General features: G+C 43.1%; 1 protein-coding gene across 1 annotated transcript in view; it reads left to right on the top strand.

Annotated features, from left to right (window-relative positions):
• Nucleotides 1-15,327, top strand: part of LOC126293719 (uncharacterized) — a 180,607-nt gene that overhangs the window by 115,112 nt on the left and 50,168 nt on the right. Inside the window, exon 3 of the mRNA XM_049987031.1 lies at nucleotides 9,666-9,723. Coding sequence (XP_049842988.1) covers nucleotides 9,666-9,723 — 58 coding nt within the window. The remainder of the gene's footprint in view (nucleotides 1-9,665; nucleotides 9,724-15,327) is intronic.

Below are 15,327 nucleotides of genomic sequence, written 5' to 3'. Positions count from 1 at the left end.
AGATCCAATACCTGGGAGTGCTGGTTACGGAGGACAGGAGAATAAGAAAAGAAGTAAAATCTAGGACTGCGGCAGAAAAGAGTTATTACTGGCGGCTGATCAATATCCTTCAGTCACGTAGCCTGAGCAGAAAATCGAAGGTGGCTGTCTATCGAACAGTCATAATACCGGTGGTAATGTATGGCTCAGAAACATGGAAAACGACTGAAGCAGAACAAGAGCTCTTGAGAAGATGGGAGAGAAAAATATTAAGATAGACTTTTGGAGCCGTGTATGAGGCGGGGCAGTGAAGAATAAGGAGAAACAAGGAACTTTAATAACTGTATAGAAATCCTGACTTGGTGACTGAAATTAAGGGTTACAGATTGAGATGGCTGGGCCATGCAGAGCGAGGATCGAGCCGACAAATAAGTTTCGCACAGGAAATCCAGGTGGCAAAAGGAGCAAAGGGAGACCCCGGAAACGATGGCTGGAGGATGTGGAAAATGATTTGAGGAATACTGGAGTCAGGAGATGGAGAAAACGAGCAGAAAATCGTCGGGATTGGGCTGTGATCATCAGAGAGCCAAGGCTGTACATGGGCTGTAGCGCCAAGGATTAAGTATATTCCTCCGTACGAGGCCCGTCTTCTCGTATCTTATCTTCGTGGTCCTTGCGCGCTATGTACGCGGCAATAGAATCGTTTGACAGCTTCAAATGCCGGTTTTCTAAGTTTTCTCAATAGTATTTCCCGAAACGAACGTCGTTTTCTCTCCAGGGATTCCCGTTGAGTTCCCGTAGCATCTCCCTAACACTTGCGTGTTGTTCGAACCTACCGGTAACAAATCTAGCAGTCCACCTCTGAATTACTTCCGTTTCTTTCTTCAATCCGGCCTGGTTCGAATCCCAAAAACTCGACCAGCACTCAAGAGTAAGTCGTACCAGTGTCCTATACGCGGTCTCCTTTGCAGGTGAACAATTCTTTCCCACTGCGTCACGCGTAATTTAGTTCCTCAAGCAGGAGTGGATGAATTAAACATCTGAATCGAAACTATCATGGAGCGGAAACGGTACGTTTCTGGGCATAGGTTCTTACTGAAAATATTATGTACTCACTCCTATATTCAAAGTTTGTAAAGGAAATTTCTGAACACTCTGTATAGAAAAGCAACACAGTGGAGACAGTAAAGCAAACTGCATAACCCTCGGGCATATTTTATGTTGTGAGAACACATGTTCGTGTTTGATAATGTAGCAATATGCACAAAATGACATACAAATGTCAATGTTTGATAGTGACAGCTGTAAATTAAATTACATCTAAGTATGACGGACGACCAGTCGATATGCATAGTCTTTCAGCAATTACTGCAACACACACTCGTATGCTCTACATCAGACGAGCTATTGCGGGACATTTAGAATAATAAGACATTGTCTGGAACATCCAGTTTAGGATCAGTCTTTATGCAGTTAAATATATCCTTCAGTATTCCTAAGATATATCGATCACAGGAACATTCCTATATCAGCTGGCGACATACGTAGCCATCAGGTTTCGAAGAAAAGAGTTGACAAAGAAAGGATCCAGAAAAAAAATTGCTTCTGAATAAATTGTATTTGCCATAAGTTTTAATTTGTATTTGATTTCGATATAAGTGAAGTAAGTTGCATGTTACGTGGATCAAATACAGAAACAACAACTCACAGACCCGTAGAGTACATACGCACAGTGAAGATGTCAGATGTTCGTAACTTTATTAAAGTAATCCTAACGATACCGCCTAGCTTAACAATATTTCTCCCGAGTTAGTTTTGATTTGTTCATTATATGGACCCGAACTCTACAACGTCAACAGTAGGAAGTACTGTGAAAGAATCTTGGTATCCTTTGGTACACGGTAAGTCGTATTGCATACAAATGATTCTGATTATAATTTGAAGTCATAATTTAAAACAAATAAGTATCTGTTCATAGCAAATTACAGATCTTTCTTTCGTTAAGCTATGTTGCGAAAGCGTCCTTTGTTTTAAATTTCCAGAAAGCTGTCGACTTACCAAGTTCCGCTAATACCGGAAAGGCTCGGAGCTGAGGCGCGTATGTCCTAAACGGCTGGCTGCGTTGTCTCTGCCGATGTCAACAAGACGCGGCCGATGCGTTCTACAGCACTGGACAAGCTAAACTGTACGAGTGAACAGGCTGTGTCGATCGTATCGCGAGCCCACTGCGCTTCTCTTTCGATACTCGGCCACACTGCGCTGTGAAGCTAGAAACCTGCATTCGCCTGGAGCCTATGAAACAAATTTCATCCACAGCTGCCCAGTTGCTGTAAGTGCAGCTACGTACAGATGTTCAGTGTGGGTTGTAATTATCCAGTGGCAGCGAAAATCGGTGGACATTCTAATGCTTTAATGCGGAAGCGATTTAAGCTGAAAAAAAAAAGAATAACTAGTTCCAATTTTCGCCGCCAAGTGCAAATCTGGCGCTATGAATGCAAGAACTACGTTTTCATGTATAATGGTGCAAGTTTTCTATAACAGTTTATGTATTAATGAAAACGATTACCATTCTTTTTTTCAAAAACTTTCTCCTCATGGAACTTTAGCTTTAGATATGATGCTCAACGTATTTACGCTGAAAAAATAGTTCCAATTTTGGCCACCAGGCGCAAATCTGGCGCTGTGAATGCAAGAACTACGTTTCCATATGTAATAGTGTAAGTTTTCTATAACAGTTTATGTATTAATGAAAATAATGGCTATTCTTTTTTTCAAAAGCTTTCTCCTCGTGGAACGTTAGCTTTAGATATGATATTCAACGTATTTACACTTAAAAAATAGTTCCAATTTTGGCCGCCAGGTGCAAATCTGTCGCTGTGAATGCAAGAACTACGTTTCCATAAGTAATGGTGCAAGTTTTCTATAACACTTTATGTATTAAGGAAAATAATGACTACTCTTTTTTTTCAAAAACTGTCTCCTCGTGGAACGTGAGCTTTAAATATGGTAATCAACTGCTGAGCAAAACTGACTGTTGGTTGGCCCTGTGTTGCGCATGTGAAATGTGTCGTGAAACAGAACTTTAAACTTAGAGAAATATTGAAATTGAAATAATGAAAACTAAAATTTATAAAAACCAAATGTAACTAATTGTATACTCTGTGGAAACGAGAGAGGGGTCCAGAAAAATGTAGACACTCCTTATAGTTAATATCTTTGGAACTAAATGACATAGCGTTACAATTTTGCACGGTAGCGTAGTCCTTTGTTTTCTAAACAGATCTTGGCACGCGTTTTCGATCAGAGGACAGTGCAGCAATGAATGAAGTAGGGCTGTCGTTTGAGCAACGCAAGGCCATACTTCAGTGGTACGTGGCGGATACAGAAAAATCTCAAGGACGGGCCGCTTAAGATATTTGAAATACGTTTACTTCTACCGTAATAAAAAATAATCAAGTCACATGGAAAGTTTAAGAAACTGATTATACACGTATACAAACTGATTATACACACATACAAGACAATGCCTTCTCATGATATAAAAAATTTATAACTGTGGTTTTCTTCCTTAAATGATGACTGCTATGCGCCTATTCTTCCTGGAAAATTGATTAATTACATCGTCAACAGGACAATTAATGTCACGGTGAGTGTTCAACAGAGTCCCGTACCAAATTTTTACTGAGAAATTAAAATGAATTACCATTATTAATACTTCACAATCAACTGATCAATCTCACTCTTGACTAATCTTCACATTTGCACTTGCTACAACTAGGACTTTTTACTTATTCATTCTTCAGCCTTACTATTTCTGCCTCCGAGTGTAAACTAGCTTCCCATTCGGCTAATAGTCTATTTATAACACTACGTATCGAAGGTTCTCTGTACAAGAAAACAGTGGAATATTCACGACTTTTCTCGAACAAATGCCAGACAGAATAACGTACCGAGATCACTAGAATGGCCGCGACTTTTCTCGTGGGTATGTGTTAGCTATCTACGTGCCAGACAGAAACGTAAGCGGCCACGGTGGCCGAGCGGTTCTAGGCGCTTGAGCACGGAACCACTCTGCTGCTACGGTCGCAGGTTCGAATCCTGCCTCGGGCATGGATGTGTGTGATGTCCTTAGGTTAGTTAGGTTTAAGAAGTTCTAAGTTCTAGGGGGTATCCTGGGTATGCCCTTGTGTGAAATACTGTCAATGGAGCCATTGTCCTGGAAGATCCATCAGCATTAGATGTCTCTCTCATACCCAGTATACCAATACTCCAAGCCGATCTATCGACCCATTTTAAGCGACCTATATTCCTAATCAAGGTTTTGTTTGCAATAACAATAAACAAAGCTCAATGTCAGAGAGATGGGGGAAAAGGAGATGGACAGAAAGGGGATACGTAGAGGAGAGAGGAAGAGATCGACAGCAAGAGTTACGGGTAAGGAGGAGATGCGATATTGGGAACGAGGAGATGGACAGAGAGGGGGCAAGTAATGTTCAGAGTGAGCGGGAGGAAGAGGAGGTGGACAAACAGAGGTGGACGGTGAAGATGCACAGCGAGAGGGGGCAGTGGAGACGAACAAAGAGAGGGAGCGGAAGGAGACTGGGAGCTATATCCAATTCCAGTACATATTAAGCAGTTGTGAGGCGTTGTCAGGTTTGGTAGTAGTAGATGAAGACTTAATGCATTAAAAGTCTGAGATATCTATTAATATTCTCTTCCAGGTTACTGACATACAGCGCAAACAGCAATGGTTCCAACACTCTTCCCTGAGGTATACCTGATATTTCCACATCTATCAATGACTCTCCATCCAAGATAACATAGTGACCCTCCCTACCAATAAATCGTCGTTTGATGAGCTGTATGATCAGATTTTTTTTTTGCGTTTTTGTGGTAACTAGTCAAATGCTTCTTGGAAGAGTTTATTTTGTGCAGTGCTCCCTGCTCACATTGTTCTTGATGGAGTTTTAAGACCCCTTGACTTTATGGCATTGAATGTATTTGATGGAGCAGCCCTGTGATGTGTTAAGAACGCCTATGAGATTTAATCCGGAGTGAAGACAAAGGGGAAAAGAGGTAGATTAACGGACGGCAAGAATTTGCTAGAACCACTGCGTCCAGGAACAGGAGTGGATAGCCGCCCGTTGCTAAATCCCCGCCTACAGACCACTCCCAACGCCTTTGTTCGCTCCCCTTTGTTTGCTCCCGTGAGGGGATAAGAAACACGTTTTGGAGGGCTTTGTTTTGCTCAAAGAGTTTGCCCAACTGGCAGAAAGATTAATGTCCTGGATTTAGACTCTTAATCCATTTTACGCTTCAGAGCCGAAATACTGCTTTCCTTTTTCCTTAGACCTCGATATAAATTAGTTTTTTTATACATCCGCATTCTGTAATAACTCAGGGTCCCTCTCTCTCTCTCTCTCTCTCTCTCTCTCTCTCTGCGTTGGCAGCGCAAGAACGTTTCGACACTTGTACGACATCTTCTGTGACTCCCCTTCTACATGTGTGACGTAGTATGCTTCCTATTCACGTACTCCTATTTCTTCAGGTTCTGTTAGTCTGTGAAATACGTGAAGACTGACTGCTCGTAAACTTCTGTGTGAACTGTAACTATCCTTATCTTTCAGAGTGAATTTTCACTAGGCAGCAGAGGGTGCGCTGATGTGAAACCTTCAGTCAGATTAAAACTGTGTGCTGTTACTTGGAATCGAACCCGAGACTTTTGCTTTTCGCGAGCGAGTGCTCTATCCACATTTAAGAAGTGTCAAATCAGTGCACAGTACGATGCAGGGTGAAAATTCCGTTTGGAAACCACCTTCCCAGTCTGTAGCTAAGCCAAGTCTATGCAGTATCATTTCTCCCAAAAATGCTGATCCCATACGGTCTATAGGCGAGCTTCTGTGAAGTGTGGAATATAGGAGACGAGGTACTGGCGAGAATAAAGCTTTGAGGAATCGTTCTTGGATAGGTGAATGGGTAGAGCGCTTGCCTGACAACGGCAAAGGTCCAAGGTTGGTGTGCGGTCCAGAACACAGTTTTAATCTGCCAGGAATTGTCAGGTTAATCTTGTCTTCACGCAGTCCATGCAGAGTGACACATTGGAAGCTGTAGCACAGTCCTAGAGTCTTCACTTAATATTTGTTCTTCATACTATGGAAGTACGCTGTCGCCAGTTCAGTTTTTCCGCCATCTCTGTGGCATTCCGCCATGGTTCAAAGAAACCTGTTATAGTCTGTCTGTAAACTCAAGAGCGAGCATTGCTTTTGGTGGAGGAAGTGGGCTTTCCCAGAAGAACGCTGCCACTGGCCTACAGGGGCACCCAAAATCTGTCGGCCGTTACCTGTGTCGCGGAGTAGATCGGCATGCAGTGATATACGTCGTTTGTGGGACCTTAGTTGCCAGTATGAGTCAGTTGACTTTGTATACTTACTGATATACTTTGATATCCGGAAGTGATGTATAATCGTCTAGCATTGCAAGAAAATGAGCAGAATACGAGCGTTACTACAGCGTGTATTGAAGAGGCGAACCAAAAAGAACTGTTGGCTGATGTTACCAGTCCCAATCAAAGGGCTGAAATTTATGCAAACGTCAGCTTCATCCAATAGGACGCATACGGAAGGAACGCGAAAATAAGCCGCATGGTTTAGTGGAATCGCCACGACGGGAAACTAATAATCTTGGGAGGAAACCTATCGTTACAGACAGTTTTAAAATCACATTAAACCTTTGATGCTTATGGAACGCTAAATCTCTATTTCGGTCACTATTCACCTGATTCTTAGACATATTGCTCGAAATATGTGCTCAATAGCTATTCTAAACACTGCTGAAATTTTCTTCGAAACATGTACATCGATTTTGGACTTCTAAGCAAAAAGCTTGACATACGAGGTGCGTTCACATATTAATTATTATTATTTGGTAAGAACTTTATTTGTTAATCTACAGCAATGTTATTCTCTTCAAAATATCCCCCATTACATACTATACACTTGTGGCAGTGCTTTTTCCAATTAGCGAAATTCTTTAGAAACTGTTTCTTCGTGATAGTTTATAGGTCACTTAACTGTGCATTTTTAATCCCAGCCATGCTTGTAAGACAGCTGTCCTTTAAGGCCTGCTTTTAAATGTTTATACCACTTGTATGCCCTTGGTTCACTCATAATAGGCCCACCAAAAGCAATATTTAACATTTCTAAAAATCCCGTACACTTTATTCCATTCCTATAACAAAATTTAATACAGATTCTCTAATTTGTTTTTATACAGAACAAACAATGGTTGATGCTACCAAAACACATGTAAGCTTTTTGACAGCTGACAACAGAGTAAATACCCAATACGCATAACATTGTACACATACTTTTGAGACATGTTTACGACGACAGTGACAAAAAAGTACTGCAAATCGGACTAATACAACACACAAAATTATAAATTTCTGGTTACTTTTTAAACACTCTTCCTGTTGCAAAAATTGTTAATTTTCAATGCAGTCTTTCAAATAAAACTTCTACCTTTTAAGAACAAGCCTTAATTATAAAGATTGGTTGCATTATATGGGGTTCGTTTTACGAATAGTAATAGAGAAACATACAATACATTCACATGAACGGGCATTCGGTCCTATGTTTGTAGCATAATCCTGATTTCCATACTTATCTTAATATTATTTGCTCTATAATGTTGTGTTTCGGAAGAGGCTATCGTTTTTTTTTTTTTTGTATTCCTTATGGCCGTAATACATTTGTCTAAACATGAACGCAGCCGAGACGTATCTGTACACGGCGTCGCCACAGATTTGAAGCGCGTGCCGTGTCAGGGCCGGTACTACGTTTGTGAAACAGCCTGTAGAAGCGCCTCGTGACGTAGCTGGGTTGGCAGAGTGGGGACTCGCTCGCTCGTTCTTCAGTTTACCGGCAGACTATACTTATGTACTGCCCTTCTGTGTACACGTGCGATATCCCCTGTTAGCGCTGTTTGTTCGGATGCCACACACTTCAGCGGTATTCCAGCATCTGTCACAACGATTGGTGTTGTAAGCAGTCTGCTTTGCAGATATACTGCATTTCCACAGTACACTACTGGCCATTAAAATTGCTACACCACGAAGATGACGTGCTACAGACGCGCAATTTAACCGACAGGAAGAAGATGCTCTATTATGCAAATGATTAGCTTTTCAGAGCATTCACACAAGGTTGGCGCTGGTTGCGACACCTGCAACGTGCTGACACGATAAAAGTTTCCAACCGATTTCTCATACACAAACAGCAGTTAACCAGCGTTGCCTGGTGAAACGTTATTGTGATGTCTCGTGTAAGGAGGAGAAATGCGTACCGTCACGTTTAAGACTTTGATAAACGTCGGATTGTAGCCTATCGCGATTGCGGTTTATCGTATCGCAACATTGCTGCCCGCTTTGGTCGAGATCCAATGACTGTTGGCAGAATATGGAATCGGTGGGCTCAGGAGGGTAATACTGAATGCTGTGCTGAATCCCAACGGCCTCGTATCACTAGCAGTCGAGATGACAGGCATCTTATCCGCATGGCTGTAACGGATCGTGCAGCCACGTCGCGATCCGTAAGTCAACAGATGGGGAAGTTTGCAAGACAACAACCGTGTGCACGAACAGTTCGACGACGTTTCCAGCAGCACGGACTATCAGCTCGGAGAACGTGGCTGCGGTTACCCTTGACGCTGCATCACAGACAAGAGCGCCTGCGATGGTGTACTCGACGACGAACCTGGGTGCACGAATGATGAATCCAGGTTCTGTTTACAGCATCGTGATGGTCGCATCCGTGTTTGGCGACATCGCGGTGAACGCACATTGGAAGCGTGTATTCGTCATCGCCATACTGTCGTATAACTCGGCGTGATGGTATGGGGTGCCATCGGATACACGTCTCGGTCACCTCTTGTTCGCATTGACGGCACTCTGAACAGTGGACGTTACATTTCAGATGTGTTACGACCCGGGGCTCTACCATTCATTCGATCCCTGCGAAACCGTACATTTCGCAGGATAATGCACGACCGCATGCTGCAGGTCCTGTACGGGCCTTTCTGGATACAGAAAATGTTCGACTGCTGCTCTGGCCAGCACATTCTCCAGATCTCTCACCAATTGAAAACGTCTGGTCAATGGTGGCCGAGCAACTGGCTCGTCACAATACGCCAGTCACTACTCTTGATGAACTGTGGTATCGTGTTGAAGCTGCATGGGCAGCTGAACCTGTACACACAATCCAAGCTCTGTTTGCCTCAAAGTCGCTTATCTCAATAATTTCCCCATTTTCAGCCCATATCTTCGCTAGGGCGATCCCCCGTCCGTTTCCGCTCCGCTTACATACTTTCGTCACTGCTTCACATGCCCGCAACGTCACCAGGCGACATCCACCGCCGCTGTGGGCAGTGGGCATAATGTTTTGGCTTATCAGTGTATATCTCTTAATGATTACATTGTTACAGTATTTTAAATTATTGAATCAGTTAGCAATTACGCGAAATATTGCACATCAAATTTTTGCTTCCCTTTTGCAAGCCATTAGACAGGAAACCTATAGCTCGTACCAGGTCCTGAGCTCCAGTCGCCTGGTAATACGGATGTTATAGATTACTGCTTTAACTGAGCCTATATGCCCGACATGACAGTATATTTTTCTTTGTTTCCGCAGTTCCTGTCTGCGCTGATGCTGAAGGACTACGAGGCTGCCCTCAAGTACTGCAAACTCAGTAAGTATTCCAGCCACGTCAGTACTCAGTACTCTTCACCATTCCGTTGTATCCAGTAGTCTGACACAGCTTGCGATGGGTGCCATGGAATGAGAATATTTCAAAAGATTACCAGAAGGCTGCATTACGGTGGGTGGGAGGAAGAAGCGGCGAGATGGAGTATGTGGAGGAGGGAGCAGGGAAGGTAGAAGGGGGAAGACCCACCACAAAGAAATAAACAATAAAATGCAGACTGCCTTCCCACATTTAGGCGGAAACGACAGAAAGAAACAACCCTGTGCGTGGAGTATATTAAACGGATCGGAAAAAAATTGTACAGGATGTTCGGAAGTACCCGATACAAACTTCTAGAACTTATCGAAGGGAGTGAGTACATCATATTTTGAATACGAACCAATGTCCGTAAACGTACCGGTGCCATTCTAGGACTGCTTCAGTTCAGATTTTTACTCGTCCACTTCCGCCTGAGGAACTGAATTAGGCGTGACGCAGTACAACTAAAGATGAAAGTTCGAAAGCAAACATATGACTTAAGCACATTTGTTTATTGTTGTTGTTTGTTGTTGTGGTCTTCAGTCCTGAGACTGGTTTGATGCAGCTCTCCATGCTACTCTATCCTGTGCAAGCTTCTTCATCTCCCAGTACCTACTGCGTCCTACAGCTTTCTGAATCTGCTTAGTGTATTCATCTCTTGGTCTCTCTTTACGATTTTTACCCTCCAACTGCCCTCCAGTACTAAACTGGTGATCCCTTGATGCCTCAGAACATGCCCTACCAACCGATCCCTTCTTTTAGTCAAGTTGTGCCACAAACTCCTCCGCAATTCTATTCAATACCTCCTCATTAGTTATGTGATCTACGCATCTAATCTTCAGCATTCTTCTGTAGCACCACATTTCGAAAGCTTCTATTATTTTCTTGTACCAACTATTTATCGTCCATGTTTCACTTCCATACATGGCTACACTCCATACAAATACTTTCAGAAGCGACTTCCTGACACTTAAATCAATACTCGATGTTACCAAATTTCTCTTCTTCAGAAACGCTTTCCTTGCCAACTGCCAGTCTACATTTTATATCCTCTCTTCTTCGACCATCATTAGTTATTTTGCTCCCCAAATAGCAAAACTCATTTACTACTTTAAGCTTCTCATTTCCTAATCTAATTCCCTCAGCATCGCCTGATTGAATTCGACTACATTCCATTATCCTCGTTTTTCCTTTGTTGATGTTCATTTTATACCCTCCTTTCAAGACACTGTCCATTCCGTTCAACTGCTCTTCCAAGTCCTTTGCTGTCTCTGACAGAATTACAATATCATCGGCGAACCTCAGAGTTTTTATTTCTCCTCCATGGATTTTAATACCTACTCCGAACTTTTCTTTTGTTTCCTTTACTGCTTGCTCAATATACAGATTGAATAGCATCGGGGATAGGCTACAACCCTGTCTCACTCCCTTCCCTACCAATGCTTCCCTTTCATGTCCCTCGACTCTTATAACTGCCATCTGCTTTCTGTACAAATTGTAAATAGCCTTTCGCTCCTTGTATTTTACCCCTGCCACCTTCAGAATTTGAAAGAGAGTATACCCGTCAACATCGTAAAAAGCTTTCTCTAAGTCTACAAATGCTAGAAACGTAGCTTTGTCTTTCCTTAATCTTTCTTCTAAGATAAGTCGTAGGGTCAGTATTGCCTCACGTGTTCCAATGTTTGTACGGAATCCAAACTGATCTTCCCCGAGGTCGGTTTCTACCATTTTTTCCATTCGACTGTAAAGAATTCGCGTTAGTATTTCCAGCTGTGACTTATTAAATTGATAGTTCGGTATTTTTCACATCTGTCAACACCCGCTTTCTTTGGGATTGGAATTATTATATTCTTCTTGAAGTCTGAGGGAATTTCGCCTGTCTCGTTCATCTTGCTCACCAGATGGTAGAGTTTGTCAGGACTGGCTCTCCCAAGGCTGTCAGTAGTTCTAATGTAATGTTGTCTACTCCCGGGACCTTGTTTTTGTTTATATTAACACTTAAACATTGTTTCAAAGCAAACAGAAACCCAGCGTATTGCACGTATAGAACAGTACTGATGGATTATAACAGCTGCTCGATGTGGCGACTACCAACGTTGTTACACACACTGTAGCTACAAAGCATGTTTTGATATACACTCTCCATCCCACCTCACGTGTCTCTTTAGTTTCTAGTCCAGCGGCCAGAACTCGTACCAGCAGACCAGATGCTACTCGCTCTCTACGGGAGGCACGTAAATTAAACTTTGTAGACGTTAAGTGACACCAGGTGAGCGTGTGACGTAGTACAGGTCGTCTCTGCATTCCAGGACAAGCAGCTCTGAGACTTTTCTCTTTCCCACAGTAAACGTGGACGCGTTACACATCTGAACTGAAACCGTCGTCGAACGGACATTGCTTTCTATGCAAAATGTTCTGTACTCGCTGCCCTCTACAAGCCCTAGAAGTCTCTAACGAAAATTTTCGAATATCCGATATATACACACATCAAAAAAAGTTTTGAATTACCTCGGTTCCGATAGCACTGGAACCTGTACAGAAAATTGGAATAGAGATCAACATAAACATCATTTCTGCCATTTTTATTGCTCATGAAAACCATACATTGCATGTTGTACCACCATACCGCCAGACCTTCAGAGGTGGTGATCCAGATTGCTGTACACACAGGTACCTGTAATACCCCGTAGCATGACCTCTTGCATTGATGCATGTCTGTATTCTTCGTGGCATCCTGTCCACAAGTTCATCAAGGCCCACTCTTCAACGGCGTTTTGCCGTAGATCCCTTAGAGTGGTTGGTGGGTCACGTCGTCCATAAACATCTCTTTTCAATCTATCCCAGCATGTTCGATAGGGTTCATGTCTGGAGAACATGCTGGCCACTCTAGTCGAGCGATGTCTTCATCCTGAAGGGAGTCATTCACAAGATGTGCACGATGGGGGCGCGAATTGTTGTCCATGAAGACGAATGCCTCGCCAATATGATTGCACTATCGGTCGGAGGATGTCATTCACGTATCGTACAGCCGTTACGGCATGACAACCAGCGGCGTATATCGACCCCACATAATGCCACCCCGAAACAGCAGAGAACCTCCACCTTGCTGCACTCGCTGGACAGTGTGTCTAAGGCGTTCAGCATGACCGAATTGCCTCCAAGCACGTCTGCGACGATAGTCTGGTTGAAGGTATATGCGACACTCACCGGTGAAGAGAACGTGAAGCCAATCCTGAGCGGTCCATTCGGCATGTTGTTGGACCCGTCTGTGCTGCGCTGTACCGCGCTGCATGGTATCGTGGTTGCAAAGATGAACCTTGCCATGGACGTCGGGAGTGACATTGCGCATCATGCAGTCTATTGCGCACACTTTGAGTCGTAACACGAAGTCCTGTGGCTGCACGAAAAACATTATTCAACGCGGTGGCGTTGTTGTCAGGGTTCTCCCGAGCCATAATCCGTAGGTAGCGGTCATCCACTGCAGACGTAGCCCTTGGGCGGCCAGCTCCGACGAGGAGGTGAAAGAAGAGGTTCATAACTCTTTGAACAGCATGGCGGCCAGCTGGTATGACATAGGCATACAAAAACTGCCACAGCGTCTACAAAAATGGATCGACATAGATGGTGATTATGTCGAAAAATAGCTAAATGCTCAAGCTGTAAACTGATGTAAACCATTGTAGAAATAAACAGGTCTATGTACTTATAAAAAAATAGGGGACCTCACTTTTGGGATTACCCTCGTAGATGTAGATGTAGATCGTGATCCCCACCCCTAGCGGAAGTAGGGTTATCTCCCTCCCACTGTATTTTTACACATTTAATGACTCTCGTATAGACAAAATCCGATTGAAATTGCTTTAGGCGTTCCCGAATTATGTTTTTATGTCACTTCCATTTAAGCCCAAAACCTCGGCCATAGAGGTGCTAGGGGTATCTTACAGTAAGACTTGCAGGTGGCAAGCGATACGTGCGCCAATTTTAGTAGAAATTCCTTCAGGCCTTGCAGAGATATCCTGAGATGTCACTGTCACTTTCCTAGGTTGTTGCTTTTTTTTTGTTGGACAGGAAATTTTGCAGTGCCGATCACTAGCGTAAAATTTTCTCTGTCCTGTATGGCATCTTCTGTGACTATAAGTCTTCCCAAACCTCTTCTTGTCTCTTCCAGCCATCGCGTGGAGTTTTTTAATTTGAAAATGAAACTGAAAATTTTCTTGGTACGCCTAATTGTCATTCATTCTGTGAATATCTCCGTAAAACTTTAGTCTCCTCTTCTTATTGCGTCTGTATAAATCTTCATTTATCCTGTTCATCCAGTTGTTATCTTTGTTCTTCCGTGGCTCTAAATTTTTTCTGAGCATTTTCCTTTCTTTCTCTTCCAGTGTAATACATTCATGTGGGTACAGCGTTTTCGGTTGAATTACTGTTGCGTACTGTTCAATTTTTGCGTGGAACGATAATGATCTTTAATTATATCGGCTTTGTGTGAGTTTGTATGTTAATTCCATTTTCTTTGGTCTTTCTCCTACTTTTAGTGTTGTCCATTCTCCCACATACTTAAAGCTGGCAATTCTTCTGTTGCTTCTGTATTGTGTTTGTACATATTTTCCTCATTTGTGCATATGTTCAATGTATTCTGTTTCCTCATACGACATTTGTAATCCGGTTTTATCTGCAATTTTGGTACGTGTTTGTCATTATTTTGCATCTCTTTTATCCTTAGAGTCCGCAGCTCTTGGTCTCGCGGTAGCGTTCTCGCTTCCCGCGCACGGGGTCCCGGGTTCGATTCCCGGAGGGGTCTGGGATTTTTCCCTGCCCCTAGACGACTGGGTGTTGTTGTGTCGTCTTCATCATCATCATTCATCCCCATTCCGGTCGGAGGAAGGCAATGGCAAACCACTCCCGCTAGGACCTTGTCTAGTCGGTGGTGCGGGTCTCCCGTATCGTTCCCTACGCTCCTTGGAGTATGGGACCTGATCATCATTTGTCTTTAGAAGTTTCTGAGGTATCGTCAGTGAAAGCGAGGCATTTCACTTCGAATCATCTTCTTCCTTGCCCTAGATGTATTCCCTCGATGTTTTTCTCTTGTAGTCCTATATGCCAATCCCCCAGGCATTGTCTAATAGCAAATTGAAGAGAATCGGTGTGAGCCCATCTCCCTGCCGAACTCCTCTGTTAGTGAAACTTTTCCTAGAATTTTAACTTTTGCAGTTGTACCGGTGAATGCCTGTTCGACTAATTGTCTGGTGGTTTTGTTGATGCCTGCTTCTTCCAGTTTTAGGAATAACGTCTGTCTGTCTGTCTGTCTATCTGTCTGTCTACGGAGTCAATGAAAGTAACGACTGGGTTAAGGTTCCGTATTGCTCTGAACTTGAGGATTGTTTTCAAGTTAAGAAATTTGCTCTGAGCGCGTTCTTCTTTTTGAACTCCGATTTGTGCTCGCGAGTTGTGTGTTCTGCTTGGCCTTCTATCTTGTTTAGTAGAGCTTTTGATATATTTTTCTAGATGACTGAAGTAGAGACAGGCCTCGGTAACTGTTAGCGTCTGTCCTGTCTCCTTTCTTAGGCAGCG

The sequence above is a fragment of the Schistocerca gregaria genome, chromosome 10, assembly GCF_023897955.1.
Source record: "Schistocerca gregaria isolate iqSchGreg1 chromosome 10, iqSchGreg1.2, whole genome shotgun sequence".
Taxonomy (NCBI): Eukaryota; Metazoa; Arthropoda; class Insecta; order Orthoptera; family Acrididae; genus Schistocerca; species Schistocerca gregaria.
This window is presented reverse-complemented; position numbering and strand designations above follow the sequence as displayed.